At 36.2% G+C, this 12,583-nt stretch overlaps 2 protein-coding genes across 3 annotated transcripts; both read left to right on the top strand.

Moving 5' to 3' along the window:
* Positions 1-723: 723 nt before the first annotated feature.
* On the top strand, positions 724-5,843 carry M57.2 (the record flags this gene model as incomplete). Of its 2 annotated transcripts, NM_067966.5 has the most annotated exons (9): positions 724-1,079; positions 1,241-1,359; positions 1,485-1,613; positions 1,664-1,748; positions 1,825-1,918; positions 2,146-2,288; positions 3,723-3,974; positions 4,451-4,815; positions 5,433-5,843. In NM_067966.5, the coding sequence occupies 9 exons, from the start codon at positions 729-731 to the stop codon at positions 5,635-5,637; spliced, it is 1,743 nt and encodes a 580-aa protein (NP_500367.1). The 2 variants fall into 2 exon arrangements, with proteins under 2 accessions (NP_500367.1, NP_001368209.1); NM_001380149.1 differs by lacking the exons at positions 724-1,079; positions 1,241-1,359; positions 1,485-1,613; ... (3 more) ...; positions 3,723-3,974; positions 4,451-4,815 and having other exon boundaries at positions 5,512-5,637.
* Positions 5,844-7,010: 1,167 nt separating this feature from the next.
* M57.1 (SPK domain-containing protein) lies at positions 7,011-12,433 on the top strand. Its single transcript, NM_067967.7, has 9 exons — positions 7,011-7,164; positions 7,211-7,324; positions 8,758-9,027; positions 9,079-9,192; positions 9,688-9,948; positions 10,938-11,051; positions 11,098-11,803; positions 11,850-12,062; positions 12,312-12,433. The coding sequence occupies exons 1-9, from the start codon at positions 7,022-7,024 to the stop codon at positions 12,372-12,374; spliced, it is 1,998 nt and encodes a 665-aa protein (NP_500368.1). The 5' UTR covers positions 7,011-7,021; the 3' UTR covers positions 12,375-12,433.
* The last annotated feature ends 150 nt before the right edge of the window (positions 12,434-12,583 follow it).

A 12,583-nucleotide genomic window follows, 5' to 3' on the forward strand; every position in this document is an offset into this window, starting at 1 on the left:
GAAATTCTTCGAGAAGAAAATATTTGCGAAATTTTGTGTTGATTTTTTTCCCGGTGTTCACCCTGTCTTTTTCGCAACGCAAATACCCTATTTTTCAGCGAAAAATCGATAGTTTCCCCTAAGGTGTGTGTTAATTGATGGAATCACAGCCGTTTTTCTCCATTTATTCGTTAAAATTGACAATTTTACAGGAACACTTTTCCGGTTTCGCTAAAAATCAATAAATTCTGCATAAAATACGCCAAAACCGTGTTAAAATTTAGAAAAATCATTGTTTTATGCTATTATCGAAAAATACAATCGCACAAATTTCTCATAATTTATTTTTGATCTACCTCGTTGACTAGGCTCCTCCCCTTCCTTCGACAAGACAGCCACAACAAAATAACAACGGCAACAAGATTAGGGGGGGGGGGGGGCGGAGCCTAGTCAACAAGGTAGATCAAAAATAAATTATGAGACATTTGTGCGATTGTATTTTTTCGACAATAAATTTAAAAATTGCGCAATTTTAACACTAATTTCACTGATTTTCGCCTAGATTTTTAAATTTTTGGGCCAATTTTTTTCACGGCCATCGTCGAATTTTTGACAGATATTTTAAATTTGTTTCAAAAATAAATTCAAAATTAAAAAAAATTGAATTTTCGCACAAAAGTGCAACTTTTCGTCTTTTTGAAACAAAATTTTCCACTGTACAACTCATATTTAACACAATTCCAGAAACAATGCATTTCGTGAAAAAAGTGCCAACAACCGAAGAGGAGAAAGCCGCCAAACAAAAAGAGCACACGAAACGCTCTCAACAATTTCTTCATGTTCGGGACAAAATCGTCGCAAAACGTGAAAAGGGAGAATATGACGACGAGATTTTGTCGTTGACTCAAGCGATTTTAGAGAAAAATGCGGATATTTACACGTTCTGGAATATTCGAAGAACGACGATCGAGCTGAGAATGGAGGCGAACGAAAAAGTTCAGCAGAGCGCGGATGCTGAGGAGGAGGAGAAGACGAAAAGCTCGCAGAAGATTGAGAATTTGCTCGCTGGGGAGCTCTTTTTGTCTTATGAGTGTATTAAGGTGATTGCAGAGCGCGAGAGAATTTGAATTTCTCGCAAAAATAGAAATTTCTAATTTCCCGCTAAAAATAGACTAGAAATTGAAAAAAATCTATTTTTGCGCTTAAAAATTTGAAAATATCTCCAAAAATAACAATTTTTCTAAAATATTCAAATTTTCAGTCGAACCCGAAATCCTACTCGGCATGGTATCAACGTGCGTGGGCCCTGCAACGACAATCGGCACCGGATTTCAAAAAAGAGCTGGCTCTTTGTGAGAAGGCTCTTCAACTCGATTGCCGGTAATTTTTACGAGAAAATGGATTGAAAAAATTGAAAAATTTAGTGAAAAATCGATAAAAATTCATTAAAATAGATTTATTTTTAAAAACCAATCAAAAATCAATAAATTATCGATTTTTTTCAGAAATTTCCACTGCTGGGACCACCGCCGCATCGTCGCCAGAATGGCCAAGCGAAGTGAAGCCGAAGAGCTGGAATTCTCGAATAAACTGATTAATGACAATTTTTCGAATTACAGTGCCTGGCATTATAGGTATCTTTTGGCATCAAAAAAACCGGTTTTTAAAAAACTGAAATTTTCAGATCAATCGCCCTGAAAAACATCCACCGTGACGAGAAGACCGGCGCGCCGAAAATTGACGATGAGCTGATTGCCAGCGAGCTTCAGGTACTACTTGTAAATGCTGAAAATTTCGGAAAATTTGGCAGAAAATCGATTTTTTTCCCAAAAAAAATTTTTTCAGAAAGTGAAAAACGCGTTCTTTATGGACGCCGAGGACCAAAGTGCATGGACCTATACGAGATGGCTGTTGGAAGTTGGAAGTGGAAAGGAATTTCGTGAGTTTTGAGCACCTACAGTAATCCTACAGTAATCCCACAGTACTGTACCACTACAGTAACCCTACAGTACCCCTACACTATCTCTACAATCTCCCTAAAATACCCATGCAGTACTGTACCCCTACATCATATCATAACAGCAACCCTACAGTAATCCTACCGTACCTCTGCAGTACCCCTACAGCACTCCTACAGTATGCATTGTTCAATTTTTTTTCTTGCAGTCCGCCCGGAATCCCACACCCCAATCGAGCTGATTTCCGCGTCGTTCCATGGAAATAATACGACACTTGTGTTCTCGCGAGCCGTCACCATTCAATTCTTGCTCACTTTTGTCGATACCGAGAATACTACCGGTTGGAGAGCGGTAAGACCCTGAAAAACTGGATTTTCGGATCATTTTGCTCTAAAATTTCTCTTCTTTAACTTCAATATGCGAAACGCTACAGTAATCCTACAGTAGTCCTACATTTCCCAACAGTGCCACTGCGGTATCACTACAGTACCCCCACAGCACCCCTACAATATCAATACAGTAACCCTACAATACCCCTACAGTGCCCCTACATTACCCCTATAGTAACCCTATAATATCTCTACAGTATCCCTACAGTCCCTTTACAGTATCACTACAGTACCCCTACAGTACTCCTATATTGCAAATTCAATCCCACTACAGTATCCCTATAATACCACTACGGTACCCCTACATTCCCTTTACAGTACCGCTACAGTACCCCTACAGTACCCCACAGTACCCCACAGTATCCCTATAGTATCACTACAGTAACCCTATAATACCACTACGGTACCCCTACAGTACCCCACAGTATCCCTATAGTCTCACTACAGTAACCCTACAGTATCCCTTTTATACCACTACGGTACCCCTACATTCCTTTCACAGTGCCCCTACAGTACCCCACAGTCTCACTACAGTATCCCTAAAATACCACTACGGTACCCCTACAGTACCCCACAGTATCCCTATAGTCTCACTACAGTAACCCTACAGTATCCCTTTTATACCACTACGGTACCCCTACATTCCTTTCACAGTGCCCCTACAGTACCCCACAGTCTCACTACAGTAACCCTATAATACCACTACGGTACCCCTACAGTACCCCACAGTATCCCTATAGTCTCACTACAGTAACCCTACAGTATCCCTAAAATACCACTACGGTACCCCTACAGTACCCCACAGTATCCCTATAGTCTCACTACAGTAACCCTACAGTATCCCTAAAATACCACTACGGTACCCCTACAGTACCCCACAGTATCCCTATAGTCTCACTACAGTAACCCTACAGTATCCCTATAATACAACTACGGTACCCCTACATTCCCTTCACAGTACCGCTACAGTACCCCTACAGTACACCTACAGTACCCCACAGTATTCCTATAGTCTCACTACAGTAACCCTACAGTATCCCTATAATACCACTACGGTACCCCTACATTCCCTTCACAGTACCGCTACAGTACCCCTACAGTACACCTACAGTACCCCACAGTATTCCTATAGTCTCACTACAGTAACCCTACAGTATCCCTATAATACAACTACGGTACCCCTACATTCCCTTCACAGTACCGCTACAGTACCCCTACAGTACCCCACAGTATCACTATAGTCTCACTACAGTAACCCTACAGTATCCCTATAATACCACTACGGTACCCCTACATTCCCTTCACAGTTTTCCGTGTTTTTTATCAGTTTTATCACGCATATTGAAGCTGAAAGAGCAAGTTCCCAAATTTTCGCAAAAAAAATTATTTTTTCCAGTTCTCATCAACGTCGCCGAATCCCACATCAAGCCGAGTTTGGCAGTATCTTTCGGATACTCCACTTCGAGTTGTTACCTCGAATCCCACTGATTTGGAAAATATAAGTTGGACAGAGCTCAATGAGCAACCATATGTGAATTTGGATCGTCTTAAGACCATATATGATGTTGTGGAAGTCCCACAGCCAGCTTATATTGGAGAACTTCTTGAGGATTGCAAGCAGCTTATAGAGTTGGAGCCCAAGAATAAGGTTGGGATGAATTTAAGCATGTTCAAGCTCAAAGCATGGCTAAAAAAGTGGAAAAATCTCAAAAAAAAATTTTTTTGGAATATTGAAAAAATTTAAAAATCAAAAAAAAATGAGGGAGAAATTTTTTTTTCAGAAATTTGAACATTTTAAACATTTTTAAAAATTGTGTCTGTAAATTTTTTTAAAACTAATAAAATGTGAAAATAGTGTTTATTTTCAAATTATTTGAATTACCGAATTTTTTTTAAATTAAGAAATTTCAAAAAAAAAAGTTATTTTCTGAAATTCGCTTTTTTTTCGATTTTCAGAAAATTTCTTGTCAAAAATTATTAAAATGCAAGGATAATACCTATTTTCAATTTTTTGAATTATCTGAAATTTGGAAAAAATTGGAAAATTTCATCAAATAATTGTCCAAAAAACGTTCAAAGAACGACTTTTTTTTTTTTTTCAAAAAAAAAATCACAATTTTCCAGTGGCCACTCTACATGCGAACACTCGTGCTCCTCGAATACCAACCAATTAAATCTTACGAAGAAATCATCAAAAATCTCGAAAATCTGTCAGAAAACCTGGATCCCAAGCGCTCGGAGCTCTACAAATCGCTAATTTCCCGCCAAAATTTGAACTTTTCGATTCGCGAACAATTCGAGAGAATTTTGGGCCCCGACACCGATTGGCTGACTTGTAGATATTCCAAGCTGACTAGTTTGGAAGGAGTTGAGTACTTGGCCGGATTTGTTGGATCTGCGGATTTTTCTGGAAATCGGCTGAAGGAAATTCAGAGAATTGTGCTCCCGAATTTGAAAAGTCTCACGATTAATGAGAATCCGATTGAGAGGTAAAAACTGGAAATTTTCTGAATTTTTAGGCAAAAAATGAAAAAAAAACGGGAAATTTTCGATAATCTATCGGAAAATCAATAAGCGACCGAAAAATCGAAAATTTTTGGCAAAAACCCGATATTTCTGCCAAAAAATCGATAGCGATAGTAGTGCAAAAGTCGATAAATTCGCAGGAAAATCAATAATTTTTTAAAGTCAGAAATGACTTTTTTCTCTTTGAAAAATCGATACTTTTGTAAAAAATCGATATTTCCGCTGGGAAAATCGATAATTTTGGAAAAAAAAATTAAAAAATCAGCCGAAAATCCATAATTCATTAAAAATCGAAAAAATCAACTATAATTTTGAAGAAAAATCGATATTTCCGCCAGGGAAAATCTATCTTTTTTTACAAAAAAATTACTAATCTGCTGAAAAAAATCGATACCAATATGACCTTTTTTCTGGGGAAAAAACGGCAATTTGCCAAAAAAAAAATCAATATTTGAAACCCAGGTATTGTAATAGAAAATCGATAGTTTTGTGGAGAAATCAATTTTTTTCAGCATTAAAATCGGGTTTCCCCCAAAAATCAAAATTTTTCTGAAAAATCCCATAAATTTCAAATTTCCAGCCTCCCACCGAGCCCATGCCTATCCCATCTGACATTCTTCTCAATTGCCGGCACTCAAATCGCCTCTGTCTCCGCCGTGATGCCCTTCTTCCAGACAATTCCCTCTCTGGATCGTCTTGTCTTCTGTGAAACTCCGCTCGTTGAAAAAACCGAAGAACTTCGTGCTCAGCTCCCTGGAGTTCGTCTCATTCCGCACTGGTTGTGAAGACATTTTTCGGAATTTTTTTCACCTTTTTTTTTGTGATATTTCTTAATTATTACCTGTTCTTCTTATGTATTGTTGTGGACGGAACGTAAACCTGAACTTTATACAGACGTGACCTTTGGGTCATCATGAACTTATCGCGTAAGCGACCTCTCTTTATAATTCATTTACTTCTTACACTTCTTGTAATAAACTACTTCTCTCCTTGTCTCTCGCTCAATACACAACATGTATGTATGATACATTATCGATTTTTGATTTTTTCTATATAAATTTCAGTATTTTCTTTTGGTAAACTCTCCCTTTTGCAAAAAATGGCGAATTTTGCTTAATTTTCGTGCTTTTTCCACAAAAATCATGGAAATCGCTTAACATTTCGCGTTTCTGGTTCCCCGCAAGTGATTTTCCAATTTCGAAATTTTCACATTTTCCAGTCCCCGCTGAAAAAATGCGTATTTTCAGGTTTTCAGATCCCCGAAAATCACTATCCACAAAAATAATCAGAAACGTGGGCGGAGCTTCGCAGGCCACGCCCATGGAAATGTTTCGAAAAAAATCTGTAAGACTCAAAAATTCGGTTTTTCTAATTTCAAATTTTCAAACGGCTTTAAAGGCGCACAGAAATAGGCCATGCCCACAAAATGGGCAATTTTCGTTTCTTCTCAAAAATTTTTAAAAACTTGATTTTCTCCATTTTTCTAGTTTTAAATAGCGACTTTAAAGGCGCATAGAAATAGGCCACGTCCACAAAATATACATTTTCCAAAAAAATTCTGAAAAATTACACAAAATTCGGATCTTCTGATTCTAAAAGTTTGAACAGAGTTCCACAGAAATAGGCCACGCCCACAAAATTAACAATTTTTTTTCTTCACACAATGAGAGAGTGCAAAGAAAGAAGAGAGTACAGACAGAACGTGCAAAGTCGCTCTACGGATGATATGCGGGAAATTCAGAATGTTCATCGATTTGGTTACGACACTGTTCTTTTATTAATTAAATTTTAAAACGCGAAGAAAACCCCATTAACTCAGGATTTTTTTTTACAAAAACGATCAAAGTTTTGGTAGTTGAGTAGTATGCCTCATGACCCAAAAATATTTCCAGTACGTTTTCCATTAAAAGATTTTTCAAAAAAGTTAGTTTCCAGATTATAAACTAACAAATTTTAGGTAATTTTTTAAGCCGCTACATTTTTTCTAAAGAAATTTCATTATGAAATTCGGTGTTATCAGACAATTTCAAAAGTTATAAAGCAATAAAAAGGGGTCACATATATTTTTTTTTTTCGAAGTGGTTAAAATTTACGGGAAAGGTATACTACACAAGTATCAAAATGCCATACTGCTTTTCAATATTGTACTTTGTTTAAGTATCACAAAAGATGTACACTAATGACGAGCTCACGGAATTCATGGATTTCCTAGTGGAACAGACAAAGGATTCCATCTATCCATTGGTGGCAAAAAAAGTATTCAAAAAATTTCCCAATCGTCGTTTGATCCCGGAAGATAAGCGTTACCCAAGGTAAACAGACCTGGACTTGGCTTTTGTCATCAACTTTTTTGTTTAGATTTTGCTCACATTTTGCACCGAAAATGAACGAATTTAATAAGTACAGTATTGAGGAACGAATTCGATTGATGTATGCATTACGTGGAAAAGTTGAAGATGATTTTTTGACAAGGTGGGGAATAGTAATGGTGGTGAGAAAAATGAGGAGAGTGTGACCAAATATTATCGTAAAAAACTATTTTTTTCCAAATTTTATATAATTTTTTAAAATTCGGATACCGTATATTCTCTATTAGTGCGGCACCCCCATCGCTCACCTTTGACGTCATATGTCTTGATTGATTTTGAAGATATTAAGACCTTTTAAAACATTAAGCATAGAAGGAGTTTTAACAAACATTTCCGTAGTTAAAGACTTTTTACCAAAATCAAAGGTGACCGAGATATGAGCTGTCAAAGTTGAGTGGTGGGGTGCCGCACTAATAGAGAATATACGGTACTTTTCAATTTGCATCGAATTCTGAATTACCGCCAAAACTCCTATCGCAGCTTGATCTACAAAAAATGCGGGAATTTGTTCTACAGAAAATACAATTTTAAACTATGCGAAACCAATTTAGAAGTATGTGTCTAAATTCCTGCAATTCTCGGAGATCAGCCCAACATGGGACATTCTGACACCACGTGATTTTTTATTGATTTTTCAGGTTTTTTTTGTGTAATATTACTGGAAATTTTAGTGAGAAATTCAAGATAAATGTAAATTTTTTATTAGAAAGTATGCAAGCAAATCTGTGAAATCAATTTTTTTTCAGGATTGACGTCGCTCTTATTCCGACGCTTATAAAATAATTTACGTTTATCTTGAATTTTCTACTAAATTAGCAGTAAAATTACACAATAAACATGAAAAATTACACGAGGTGTCAGGTTGTCCCATTGCTCCACAGTACATGAAACACGGGGTTCTGGCCTTTCTCATTGAATTTTCGCGCTCCATTGACAATCGCCTGACGGACAACGCGTGGAAAAGTCGTGTACTCCACGCGGACAACAAACTTTAGTTTTACAACTAAAACGAGCCGCGACGCGACGCGACACGCAACGCGCCGTAAATCTACACAAAATCTCTCCGACCCAAAATGGCCTAGTTCGGCAACTTCTGCCATTTCGATTTATGAGGGAAGCCAGAATTCCGTGATGAAAGGCGGGAAAATATTTTTTGAAAATTTGTGACGTCCGTTACAGCGCATTTCGAATGTTTTTTAGAGCGATTTTTCAAATAACTTTAAATTTATTTGAAAAATTATAAAAAATGTCACGAAAATTTGCGCTCAAATTAAAAAATAATTACTCGAAATGCGCATCTTCAAATAATATTTTCCCGCCTTTAGTGTGCGATAGGACAGCCTGAAACCACAAGAAATCAGGCAAAAAAAAAGAATAATCTATCAATAAAAATGAAAATAATGCAAGCGCGTTCCATCAAACATCGAAATATAGGCAAATTGAGAATTTTCCAATTTTCAAAAAAATCATATAAAATTTAGAAAAAAAAAGTTGAATTTTTTACCTTTTCGATATAAAATCTGAAATAAATTACAGAATTCAAGCTCATGGAACTGTTGAGCTCAATGAAAAACATAGAATCTCAAAATTCATCTCGAATGACGGAACATTTTCCTTGGAAGATGATCGTGAACGTTTATCAATAGACACTACAGGACTCGAATTCGTCAGGCTCTTGGACTTCCTTATCGAAAAAACTAGAGATGTCATTGAACCATTGCTGGTGACAAAAAGAATTTTTCAAGAATTTAGCCGACTTGAGCCCGGTCCGAGGCATAAACATCCTGACAAAATGTATAATAGGAAGTGAGATAGGCATACCAATATAGTTTTTGTATTTAAATCATTTTATTTTAGATTTCGCTATAGTTTGGCACCAAATATGAATAAATATAGTGACTACAGTATTGAAGACCGGGTTCGATTATTCTTTGCGTTTGGTGGTGAGATCGAAGACGATTTTCTGAGGACGTAGGTTTTAAAAGATTTTTTAAACAGTGCATGATTTTTTGTGCACATCAAAAATTAAAAAAAAAACGGGTTTTACAAATTTTAAAACAAAATCGATAAATCATGGATTTTCGATATATTTGACCACTTTTTTGTTAAAAGTGGTGTAGTCAAACATTTTCTATTGCCTTATTATATTCAAAATTGTCTCAAACACACAAAATTTCATAATGAAACTTCTTCAAACATCTTTTAAAAAGTCACGGTGGCTCAAAAATGGCTTAAATTGACACCACGTGCCTTTTTGAAAAAGCTCAATAATTAACTAGTATACCCAAAAGTTTCCAGCCGCTTGACAAGTCTGTCAAATTTCACATTTTAACTAATTTTAGGTCATTTTTTGAGCCGCCAAATTTTTTTGGGAAGTTTCATTGTGGAAATTTGATGTTTTCAGACAATTTCGAGTTTAATAAAGTAACAATAGCCCCTTAAACTTCAAAAAACACTATTTTGCAGAATTGAAACCCATGGAACTGTCCAATTGGATGATAAGAGAAGAATCACAAAATATGTCTCCAACGACGGAAATTTCAAATTGGAAGGGATTCGTCGTCATATTATGTCAAAACCAGCTACAGGTCCCGAATACACGAGATTCATGGAGTTTCTTATCGAAACGACTAAAGATGCAGTTGAACCAATGAAGGTGCCCTTAGTATTGAAGGCATTCAAGCGCCAAGAAGGTCGCAAGTTTACAGAAAATGGATATGGTAGCAGGTTAGAAGTACTGTCTTTTGAATTAAAAACATGCTAACAAGGAAAGACTTTATATTCATTAACGGACTTCCATAAACCATAGTACTAGTTCTATTAAAAAGTGTTATTTGTGATCCCTCCGAAACTTTCAGCAGGTTTGGCAGAGCAAGTTGTGTGAAAAATTCCTTGATTCCAAATGCCGTATATTCTCTATTAGCGCTGCATCTCCAGCAGTACTGCAGTCTCTAATAGTGCTGCATTCAAAAAGGGCCTGGAAATTAGTGATACATGCAGCACTAATAGAGAATATACGGTATTTCTTTTGAAATTCCAGCCTCTTTAAAACTCCAACTTGTGAGTTGTTTAAAAAAGTACAAATCTTTAGCTTCAAATTCAGTAGCTCACTTCAATGGTTTTCTAAAGAATTATAAGCTGAAACTTATATATATATATATATCCATTTTTGTATATGTTTTTCATTTTTTCGAACAAATGAAACTATATTATCAACTTAAGAAACAAGTTTTTTGAAACTTTTGAAATGTTATCAAAGGTGGTGTAGGCAAATTTTTTTTATTGCTTGATTAGACTTGAAATTGTCTGAAAACACCGAATTTCATAGAGAAACTTTTTGAAAACTTCTCAAACAAAAAAATATGGCGTCTCAAAAATGACCTAAAATTAGTTAAAAATTTGAATTAGACCAACTTGATTTCGATGGGTCGATGAATCGCCAGATGTGATAAAATTTGGTAACTTCTGGTGGTTCATTAATTTTAAATATACCTAAATCAATTTGAAAACGCGAGAAAATAAAGTTAAATACCCAAAAGTAGAAGGTTACTTTTTTGTGGCCACTTAATTTTTTTGAGAAGTTTTCAAGAAGTTTCATTATGAAATTCGGTGTTTTCACTCAATTTTAAATATAATAAAACAAGAAAAACATTTTGACTACACCAAGTTGCAAATAATTTCTTTTTTGACAATTTCAAACAATTTGAAAATCCTAGATTTCACAAAAAGCTGGCACCAAATATGAGTAAATGGAGCAAATACAGAATCGAAGAGCGCACCCGAATGATGTTTGCAATGAAAGGCAAAGTTGAATCTGATTTTCTTGCTCAGTAAGTGTTGAATTTCCATATTCCATGCACTTGAATGAGTTTTCAGAATTGAAGCATCTGGCAAAGTCCAACTAGATAAAAACCAGCTAATTGTCAAATATACTTCAAATGATGGAGAGATTGAACTGGGAGGAGAGACGAGATTGGTTGAGAAGAAGAAGCGGAAATCTACAAATTACCACAAAATGCACCAAAAAAGACGCAAAATCATTCGGTCTGTCACGGATGAGACGAGTTTGGTTGCGAAATGGAAAAGAAAGTCGGACAGTTACTACGAAATGTACCAAAAGAGACGCAAAATCGGGGAGAAAGAGTTGTCTGACACGGCTGAGGTGGAAGAAGTAGCGCCATACGATGAGGCTCCCAATGAAGATCAAGATACCCAATTAAATCCATTTAATGCAATGAGTAATCTAACGACGAACGGTCCATCATCGAATGCACAGGAGTGGTCTAACGACGAGCCAAAGCAGGAGCCTGTATTCGAGGATATCTTCATTCAAAATCAACACTTTCCTTCAGAAATTGAAGATGTTCCAATTCAAGAAATTCGCCGTATTGAGCCAGACACCAAGCTTGCCTATTTGAACATAGGATCAAGTGTGCAAGGAGCTGTAATTACTGATTCTGGCGAGATCAAGCTTCATAAATTCTTGAATTCGTTAGAACTCATTCTTACTTCTCTCGAATCAGATACTCTAGATGATTTGTTAAACGATATTGAAGGGATTCGTGTTCGAATAAATGATGAGGTAGCTAGAACTTCAAATGTTGAAATAAATTCAGGACTTTTTTCAGATTCTTCCACCAGAGCTAGTGATCACTGCCTTGCAGACGTTCTTATTGGGAATCACTCGCAAGTCTCGATCCGCAGCGTCAGCAGAAAACAAATCATCACACGAGTGTCTGAGAATCTTCAAATATTCATTGCTTTGGCTCAGAAGCCCTTTGCTTTGGGAGATACAACAGAGGGTTGCGGAAGAAATTGAGAGTCACGTTATAGGAGAAAAGGTATGTTTCATTGAACATGTTGGTCTAGGGCTTTCATGTAGGCGTTAAACGCCTGCCTGCCTCACCTTCGTCTCAACCCGCGCCTTATACTTTTGATTATATCGAATTGATAAAATTGATAAAAGAAAATTAAACTTTTGTAAATTCACGTCAAAATACAAAAAAAAGGCAAAAGACCGAGGGGCAGGAATCAGGCTCTAAAACCGTGGAAGCCCTACGTTAGTCAAATAAACCCTAATTTATTTTCAGATTATCCTAGTCGCCGATGTTCAGCAAGGTATTCGGAACATTCTCTTTGCGGTTTCCAGCTAATTAACTTGAAACTTTTCATAAATATCTTATTTATTTTTTACATGAATAATCTTGCTCTACTTCACGAACTTCTATCTTGCACAAAAAATCAATAATTTAATCTTCTAGAAACTAGAAAGTATTCGTATCATTCATTCTTAAAATAAGTGTAGCTACACTTATTTTACATGTATTTAGTAATATATTATCGAAAAACACGATCTCACAAT

The sequence above is a fragment of the Caenorhabditis elegans genome, chromosome IV (assembly GCF_000002985.6).
Source record: "Caenorhabditis elegans chromosome IV".
Classification (NCBI taxonomy): Eukaryota; Metazoa; Nematoda; class Chromadorea; order Rhabditida; family Rhabditidae; genus Caenorhabditis; species Caenorhabditis elegans.